The 9,926-nt window shown below is 44.5% G+C and overlaps 1 protein-coding gene across 1 annotated transcript; it reads right to left on the reverse strand.

Annotated features, from left to right (window-relative positions):
* Nucleotides 1–686: 686 nt before the first annotated feature.
* LOC132098497 (uncharacterized) lies at nucleotides 687–1,476 on the reverse strand. Its single transcript, XM_059504592.1, has 2 exons — nucleotides 1,431–1,476; nucleotides 687–1,368 (listed from the first exon to the last, which is right to left on the reverse strand). The coding sequence occupies exon 2, from the start codon at nucleotides 1,335–1,337 to the stop codon at nucleotides 687–689; it is 651 nt and encodes a 216-aa protein (XP_059360575.1). The 5' UTR covers nucleotides 1,338–1,368; nucleotides 1,431–1,476.
* Nucleotides 1,477–9,926: the final 8,450 nt, after the last annotated feature.

Consider the following 9,926-nt stretch of genomic DNA (forward strand, 5'->3'; position numbering starts at 1 on the left):
AACGCAAGTCCTAATGTATCATTTGCATTATCAACGTGAATATTAAAATCTCCCATGATTAGCGCCTTATCAACTGTAACTAGAAGGTCTGAGAGGAAATCTGCAAATTCTTTTAGGAATTCTGTATACGGCCCTGGTGGTCTATACACAGTAGCCAGAGCAAGAGATACATTAGACTTCTTTTGCATGTCTGACAGTGTAACATTTAGCAGAAGTATTTCAAAAGAGTTAAACCTGTATCCTGTTTTCTGGGTAACATTGAGAATATCACTATATATTGTTGCAACACCTCCGCCACGACCAGTCTGACGGGGCTCATGCTTGTAACAGTAGTTTGGTGGAGTAGACTCATTTAGACCAAAATAATCATTCGGTTTTAGCCAGGTTTCAGTCAAGCAGAGTACATCAAAACTATTTTCTGTGATCATTTCATTTACAATAACTGCTTTGGGTGTGAGTGATCTAATATTTATGAGCCCAAACTTTAAAAATTGTTTTTGTTCATTTACTTTACATTTTTCTGGTTTAAGAACGATAAGATTTTTTCTAGATCCTACATTATATTTTGACCTCACTATTCGGGGAACAGACACAGTCTTAATAGTTTTTACAGCGCACATACTTTTATCATTTAAGCGGGTGGAACAAAACTCATCATAATAGTTATTAGAGAATTTTCTTACTAGTCACATGGAGCGAAGTGTCCTGGAGATGTTGTCAGAGAGCAGCTCCGCTCTGATTCTGCTGGGGTGTAATCCATCAGCGCGAAACAGCCTAGGACGCTCCCAGAAAAGATTCCAGTTAATAACAAATAGCAGTTTCTGTTCTTTACACCATGACAACAACCATTCATTTAAAGCAAAAAGTCTACTGAACCTTTCGTGTCCTCGTCGATACGTGGGCAGTGGTCCTGACACGACGATCGTCGCCGCGGGCGTCGTGCTGCGAACCGTCTCGATCAGGCTGCTGAAGTCCCTCTTCAGTGTCTCCGTCTGCCGCAGCGTGGTGTCGTTAACCCCGGCGTGAAGCACGACCGCTCTGGGGCTCTCGTCGGCCTTCACGATCGCGGGTATCTGCGCAGAAACATCGAGAACACGAGCACCAGGCAAACAGTGAGTGTGCACTTTACCTTCGGCTAACGTAGCACTTACGTGTCGGACGATGGAGTCTCCGATGATCACAGCGTCGCGTCCTGTCTCGCAGAGGGGAGCGAAGCGGTTCCGGATGGAGATGTCGAAGGCAGGAGGGGGAGAAGTCGTCGCCCGGGACCCAGCTCGCGTCCTCCGCTGTGGATGCACCCAGGGTCCGTGGTGTCCCGGCGTCGCAGTGAAGGACATCTGGGAAGATCGCGTCCTGGGTGCACCGGGCCTGTGCAGAGAAACACACGGAGTAGACGTGGTGGGACTGTTAGCAAATCGCTGTATACTTACCCCGGACTTGTGAGCGTCAGTCCGGGATGATTCCAGCGCGGCTCTCCGCTCTCTCAGCTGGGCCTGCCTCACCTCCAGCTCGCGTCCTCCGCTGTGGATGCACCCAGGGTCCGTGGTGTCCCGGCGTCGCAGTGAAGGACATCTGGGAAGATCGCGTCCTGGGTGCACCGGGCCTGTGCAGAGAAACACACGGAGTAGACGTGGTGGGACTGTTAGCAGATCGCTGTATACTTACCCCGGACTTGTGAGCGTCAGTCCGGGATGATTCCAGCGCGGCTCTCCGCTCTCTCAGCTGGGCCTGCCTCACCTCCAGGTCGCGGATCTGCTTTCCCACGGCCTCGAGCTCGAACTGCACAGAGTGGAGACATTCATCTGCCATTAAAGCAAGTAACAGTGAGTACAGCAGTGGTAATGTGTGTGAATAGAGTATTAGCAATGTAAGCGCAGTTAGCTGCAACCACGCCGCTGATGCTAACGGGCTAAAAGCTAATAGCGGACCCAGGAGATCAAAATAAAACTAGTGATAGCGAGGCGCTCTGATTGTTTTTGTTGTAGAATACAATAGAGGATATATTCACACGTTATATAAACGGAAACGATGATGTATAAAATTGATTTTTGAGTTAAAAATAGTCAATGAAAAGAATATAGTGACGGAGCTCAAACGCAGTACAGCCGCCAACAACAAACAGATTGCAACGATAAAAGCAAAAGGAACATTACAGAATGACATTTGACATAAATTGGTCGTGGGTCCTTTAGAGATAGTGTTGCAACGCTCACTTTACGGCATTGACTCGTGCAGTGTGCATTGCGCTAGTTTGAGTGAAGAGAGAGCAGAGATTGCACGCTAGAGCTCCCGGTTTTGATCAAATACACACCTAGTTAAGGTTTGATGAGGTAAATATCCATTCTTAGACCAGTTAACAGAATGTTTGAATGTTATATTACATATCACATATGTGTTCAATGATAGATGTTTTATAGATCGTCTTTCAAGGACGTTTGAGAGTTTGTGCGCGCTGGATCTGGGTTGATCACGCGTGAGACACGTGCAGAGACTGGGTATGTGTTGTAACAGGTTAATTTTATTTTGTTTCCTTTATTTAGAGCCCAGTGTTCGTGAATGTTAAATGTAATGTCATGTTAAGAACAGTGGATCTTAAAAGCATTTAATGTCTGGTTAAGAGCTATTGAAACTAATTGAATGCTGTTTGAACTGTTTATTATTTCTTTATTTGTAAAGTGAATGCAGATAACTGTGAAGTTTAATGGTATGCTAATGTACTGTTTTTCATTTGACTATTAGCAAGCTTAGTAATATCTTAAGTTTGACAGCCATGACAGATTTATGACAGGTTATGTTTTCTTGGTAATATCAAGCTGTCATGACAAAGACACCGACAGGTTATGATGTATTGGTTTGTCAAGTTGTCATAACAAAGACATCTCAAACATCTACATTAATACATTAAACTATAGCCTGGGAAAACGCAGACTACTTCTGGCAAATTTCAATTCTCTCTACAGAATAGTCTGGCAAAGAGGACTATCTAGCTCGTTTCTGTGCCACCGAAATCGCGGCACCAATCAGAAACGTTGAGGCGGGGTTTACACGATGACGACAGCGCAGCGACGGTAAAGCAGATTTTGTACATTACAAAGATGGATGCTGCAGAGGAACATTCGTTCGAAACTGCTATCGCGTCTGTTTTAAGTGATTTAAACTTTAACTTTGCGTTAAAACCCGAGCAAAGAACAACACTTGAAGCCTTCATATCTATAAAAGATGTTATCGCTGTCTTACCGACTGGATTCGCTCTGGATTCGCTCTGCATACGTCATCTCCTTCATCGCTCTGATTGGTTTTAGGTCTATGCAATTGCGCCCAGAGGCATTTGAACGAGGTCCGTCGGTGATGCCCCTTTAGAAACGAGACGTCTAATAGGTTTTGCCAGACCCTAACTCAGTTTCAACTGAAAAGGGTCTGGTTTTAACCAGGCTAATTAAACTATTGAAAGTGGAGTGAATTTGCCGGTTGAGTGCTTGGCCCCGTAATTGCTGCTTGCAGCTATTTATTTTTCTTCTTCTTCCGCCGCAAGTCTATGGCAGCCCATAGAACTGCTTGTTGGAAAGTTATGAAACTATTCATACTGAAAGAGAACAGTGCCAACCTTAACCAGAGCCAATTTGGAGTCTCTAACTCCAACTATCTAGCGCCACCACTTGTATAAACTTTCAATATTATTATCTAAATAACTTTTGGATCATAAAGTACAGAAGGAAAATTATACTTTTCTCTGAATTATTGGTTCATGTCGTGTCTAATGAACACCAAAATAAAATAAAAAATCACAAGATTTAGTTTCTTTAGATTTGGTGGGTCATGTTGAGTCAAATGATTTGCAATTTTCCTGTGTCGGCCATTTTAGTACAGAGTGTGTCTTTGGCTTAATCTAGTTTTAGATCAATTAAACCTTATTGTGCAGCAAGTTGGAGTCAGTGTCTAAAGACATTAAATTTATGATCCTGTTCCAACAATTTAAATGTAACACGTTCATAATGAGTTGATTTGTAAAAAAAACTGATTTTTTTTAACCATCAGGCACATTCTTAATGTTTGATTTTGGATTCAGCTTTGATACTCATGTTAATTAATAGCATAATTCAACAAAGTACATGCAATATTTGTTAAGGACAATGCTCTATTCTTGTGTATTATAATGTCAGCAATTGTGAATAATATATTACTATGCTTTCTTTGATTTATTAGATTTTGTGTCACCCTTTACTTCCGCCTCCACATAGTTTTTCCCTGCCATCTATTATTTTAAGGTACTTAATTTTCACTTTAGGTAATATTTGTGTCTTTAGTTTGGATATGTAGTCATCTAACTACATAACTACAATAACTATATTAGTAATCAGGGTATCTCAATTCAATTCAATTTACTTTTATTGTCATTGTCATTCAAGAACAACAACGAAATTGCGTTGGAGCATACAACAACAACGGTACATGATATATTAAAGTGCACTAACACCAGTGCAGATCCCCTCCAAGTATTAGATAATAATAAATAATAACTACCCCCTATGTAAACATGGCACATCAAAAGTATGTAGTTGTTAGAAGACAGAACCAGTGACATTCACTCTTGATAACAAGATACTTTACAAAAAATGAAGGGTATGGTCAAAGTTGGACTTGATGTAGTTAATACAACAGTGCAAAGTCTAATAGTGACAAAGGGCACGATTTAGCAGCCTTACTGCATAAGGGTACAGGCTATTAGCCAGTCTGGTTTTACTGGCACCAATTGACCTGTACCTTCTCCCTGAAGGCAGCAGGTGGAACAGGTGGAACAGGTGGTAGGCCGGATGATACCGGTCCCGCAGAATGTTCTTTACTCTCTTCAGACAACGTATGTCATAAATGGTGCTGATCTCTGGGAGAGTGGTCCCAATGATTCTACCCACTGTTTTTACCACGCGTTGGAGTGCCTGCTGATAGTCCTTAGTGCAGCTAGAGTATCACACCAAGAAACCATATTTCAAAACACTGCTGATAGCACAATTGTAGAAATTGACCATCAGCTGTTTTGGAATCCTAGCGTTCCTCAATTTCCTCAAATAGTAGAGGCGTTGCTGTGCCTTCCCTGTCACTGCATTGATGTTGGTTCCAAAGGACAGGTCCTCAGTCATAGATACTCCCAAAAATTTGAAATGTTGCACCCTCTCTACCACCTCATTGTCAATAAAGAGAGGATTGTGATTGGGTCTGCTTTTGTGGAAGTCCACAATGATCTCTTTAGTCTTTTTGATATTCAAAGAGAGGTTATTACTGACACACCATGACACAAGATGTTGCACTTCAGTCCTGTAATGCACCTCATTGTTATTATTGATGAGTCCGAGCAATGTTGTGTCGTCAGCAAATTTAACAATGAGATTGGAGCAAAAAGAAGCAGAGCAGTCATGTGTGAATAGAGAGTATAGCAAGGGGCTAAGCACACACCCCTGGGGGGCCCCGTTATTAATTAAAAGGGTGGAGGACAAGTGCTTGCCTATCTTAACCCTCTGTGTTCGATTTGTCAAAAAGTCCACAATCCAGTTGCACAGCGAGTTGTGTATGCCAAGATGGTACAGTTTGGCTCGGAGTTTAAGCGGCCTAATTGTATTAAAGGCCGAGCTAAAGTCGACAAAGAGGAGTCTCGCATAGGTGTTCTTGTGCTCAAGATGTACTAATAACGTGTGGAGCACGGTGGCGGTGGATCTGTCTGTATGCAAATTGGTGTGGGTCAAGTGATGGTGGTATTTGGCTCTTAATGTAATTGGAGACCAGCCTCTCAAGGCACTTGGCAGGAATGGAGGTGAGTGCCACCGGTCTATAATCATTCAGATAGGTGGCATTTGACTGCTTAGGCACTGGGACTATTGTGGCTGCCTTAAAGCAGGCAGGGACCCATGAAGTGAACAGCGAAATATTATAAATGTCGGAAAAAACGTAAGTTAGCTCCGCAGCACAGTCTCTCAGCACTCGACCCATCACACCATCCGGTCCGGTTGCTTTCCTGGTGTTTATGCCACAGAGGACCCGTCTTACCTCATGAGTACTCAGGACTGGGGCAGGATCAATGGAGGGTAGGGGGTGCAACACAGAATATGTGTTTTCAGAATTATTAAAGCAGGCTTCAATACGCCTCCGGTATTAATAATAATAATAAATTTTATTTGTAACGCACTTTACATCAATTCAATGACCTCAAAGTGCTACAATGCACATAAAACAACAAACTATATACTATAAACTTTAAAATTAGCGTAAAAAGAAAACAAAGACATAAAAATAGCACTTTTAGCCATAGGCTTTTCTAAAAAGATGGGTTTTAAGTCCTTTTTTAAAAGAGTCAACAGTTTGTGGGGCCCTTAGATGGACAGGGAGAGCATTCCACAGACTGGGTGAAGCTGAACAGAAGGCGCGATCGCCCATAGTTCAAAGCCTTGTCCTCGGAGGCTGGAGGAGGTAGGCCTGTCCAGAGCGGAGATGGCGTGAGGAGGAAAGGGGGCTGATGAGTTGTTTAAGATATAAGGGGGCAGTTCCATGGAGGCACTGGTGGGTCAGAAGGGAAACTTTGAATTCAATCCTGTACTGGACAGGAAGCCAGTGGAGGGATTTTAGGATGGGTGTGATGTGGTGGTACTTCCGCACCCCCATCAGGATCCTCGCAGCACAGTTCTGAATGTATTGCAACTGCTGGATGTTCTTACTTGGGATCCCGATGAGGAGTGCGTTGCAGTAGTCCAGCCTGGAGGATACAAAGGCGTGGACAAGTTTTTCTGCATCAGGAAGAGTGAGTATGGGACGAAGTTTTGCAATATTCCTGAGGTGAAAGAATGAGGTTTTGCATAGCTGTTTAATGTAGGCCTCATAGGTCAAGTGAGGATCCATTCTAACACCAAGGTTTGTAACTGAGGATGAAGATGGATGTCATGGCCGGAGAAGGTGATGCTGGTGATGGTGGATGACCGGGCCTGATGTGGAGTGCCAACAAGAATGGCTTCCGTTTTTGAGCTATTGAGTTGCAGAAAGTTAGCCGTCATCCACGCCTTTATCTCCTCCAGGCAGGTGGAAATTGTGGAGAGGGCTGCAGAGGGGCTTGGGTTTGTTTTAATGTAGAGTTGAGTGTCATCAGCGTAGCAATGGAAAGATATTCCATGCCGGCTGATGACATAACCAAGGGGGAGCATGTACAGTGTGAAGAGGGTGGGGCCAAGGACTGATCCTTGAGGGACACCACAAGTGACAGAGTGTGTGTCCGATTTAGCACCACCCAGGGAAACATACTCTGTTCTGTCCGTGAGATATGATGTAAACCAAGCCAAGGTAGTATCAGAGAGTCCAATAGAGGAGTGGAGGCGGTGTAGAAGGATATGATGATCCACGGTGTCAAATGCTGCAGTGAGGTCGAGAAGGATGAGAAGTGATGGAGATCCAGCATCAGCCGTCATCAGTAGGTCATTAGTAACTCTGACCAAGGCAGTTTCTCTACTGTGGCCAGAGCGAAAACCAGACTGGAACTTCTCATAAAGACTGTTAGTTATGAGATGGTTGTGGAGTTGGTCGGAAACTACCTTTTCCAACACCTTTGACAGGAAAGGGAGGTTGGAGATGGGGCGGTAGTTAGCAGGAACTTCTGGATCAAGGCTGGGCTTTTTGAGTAGTGGCTTGATGACCGCTTTTTTCAGAGACGTGGGGACATGGCCGGACCGAAGAGACTGATTGATGATATTGGTGATCATGGGACTTATTGCAGAAGAGTGACTTTTTATCAGGGCTGAGGGAAATGGATCCAGGTCACAGATGGATGGCTTCATCTTCCTTAGCAGGACTTCAATTTCATGCTGAGTGATATCCTTGAAACAGCAGAGGAGCTGGGTAGTCCCAGATTGAGGGTCAGTGGATATTACTGGGGGGGTAGAAAAACTAGGGTGAAGAGGGGGGGGGGGAAGCAGATACAGTGGGGGGGCTGGAGAGAATGGAGCGTATCTTTCCTACTTTTGTTTTAAAGAATCGGATGAAGCTGTTGCACCGCTCCTGCGTATTATCGAAGTATAGGGGAGTCTGGGGTTTGAGGAGATGATTTACAGTTGAGAAAAGTTGCTTGGAGTTTCCAGGGCTATTGTTGATTATGTGGGAGTAGAACCGGGACAGTGTGTCACTGAGGGACTTGCTGTAGGCCTTCTGATGTTCCCGGTAGGCTAGCTTATGAACAGTGAGTCCTGAGTCCTTGAAGCGCCGTTCGAGGACACGCCCTGTTCTCTTTTGTAGCCACAGCTCCTTGGTGTACCAGGGGGCTGAGCATGTGAAGGTGACGGTTCTGGACTTGACTGGGGCATGGCGGTCCAGAAGTGAGCTGAGTGATGAAATTGTAGAGATCCACAGAATTAGTGACTGAAAGGGGGTTTGCAGCAAAGAGATGGCAGAGGTCAGTAGTCAGGGTGCCTGGGTTGATATTTTTAAGGTTCCTAAAACTGATTTTTCTGCTGGGCTTACTAATGGGGAACAGAGTGGGTAACTCCAATGTGATGGCCTTATGGTCTGACATGCCCAGATCGTGCACCGAGAGATTGGTGATAGAGGTAGAGTTAGAGTGTGGCCTCTGGAGTGTGTTGGGACATTGACATGTTGGGTGAAATTAAGACTGTCAAGAAGATTATTAAATTCAGCTACAGAGTAGGAAGAAGAGTCGTTTACATGAATATTAAAATCACCAATTATGATGATACTCCCTGGGGTTGTGTAAAGTGTGGTGAGAAGATCATACATCTCGGAAATGAAAGCTGGATTCGGTTTTGGAGGCCGGTAAATCAGAAGCATTGTAGTGGAAAGTGGCGGTTTACATTTGAATGCAAGGCATTCAAAAGAGGAATGGACAGGCAGGGAAAGGGAGGACAACTCAAAATCTACCCGGTGCACAACGGCAAGGCCACCACCTCGGCCAGTGGTGCGGGCCTTGCTGAAGTAGGTGTAGCCAGTGGGACAGGCTTCATTGAGACTAGAATAAACTTCTGGTTGTTGCCAGGTTTCAACTAGGCACATGAAGTGTATCTGCTCGTTGATTATATGGTCATGAATAAAAGATGCCTTGTTGTTAAGGGATTGAGCATTTAAAAATTCAATTTTTACAGGGGACGCTGGATTTGTGATAGCAGAATGTCTCTGTAGGGGCCGGAGTAGGCTGTGAACCACTCCGCGTTTTCTGTCCTGCTTGGAATGAAATAGCCTCTTGGTGGCAGCGCTCTGATGACGTGTCCAGATCGACGGAATGCACTGCTCAGGCTGCTGATGGTAAACAAAGCATCTGCGTGTACTCTGATGGACATAACGGGAGCGACGCAAAACTCTTGAGTTTATTTACAATGGAGATGTTAAGTCCAGGAGTGAATGCAGGGTTGAGTCCACGGAATTGTGAAGAGGAATAACTGAACGCCATACCAAACAAGGACGAATGCAACGCAGCCTCGCAAACTGCTGGCCGACAAGGCAGCCTGTCTGCCGATAGCCCGCTTATGCGAGCCAGCGCCGTGCACAAGTCCCACAGACGGAAAACAGTCAGACACAGGAGGACAGCCCAGATCATGGAGCAGCCGTCAGGAAAACCTCTCACGGTGGACTCCAGTCAAGTTCATGGAAGTTTGTGGAAACGGAGATACAGGGATTTTCAGGGTGGTCAAAATTTAATTGGTATAACAAATCCAAATAACTCCAAATCAAGTTCGTGAAAGCGATGAAAGAGGGCTTTTCAGGTCCTTTCAAAGGGGTTGGTCAAACTTCGATTGGTATAAAATAATCCAAATGAGGGCTCTAGTCCCAGTGAGCAGTGGCAGCGGCAGCCAAACGCGCCAGCGTACACCTTATATCTCCAAATATATTGTTGTTTAGCAGTATTGATTCCCTTCCTTAATGCAGCCCTGGCTCTGCTGTATAAATCA

This window comes from Carassius carassius, chromosome 22 (assembly GCF_963082965.1).
Source record: "Carassius carassius chromosome 22, fCarCar2.1, whole genome shotgun sequence".
Classification (NCBI taxonomy): domain Eukaryota; kingdom Metazoa; phylum Chordata; class Actinopteri; order Cypriniformes; family Cyprinidae; genus Carassius; species Carassius carassius.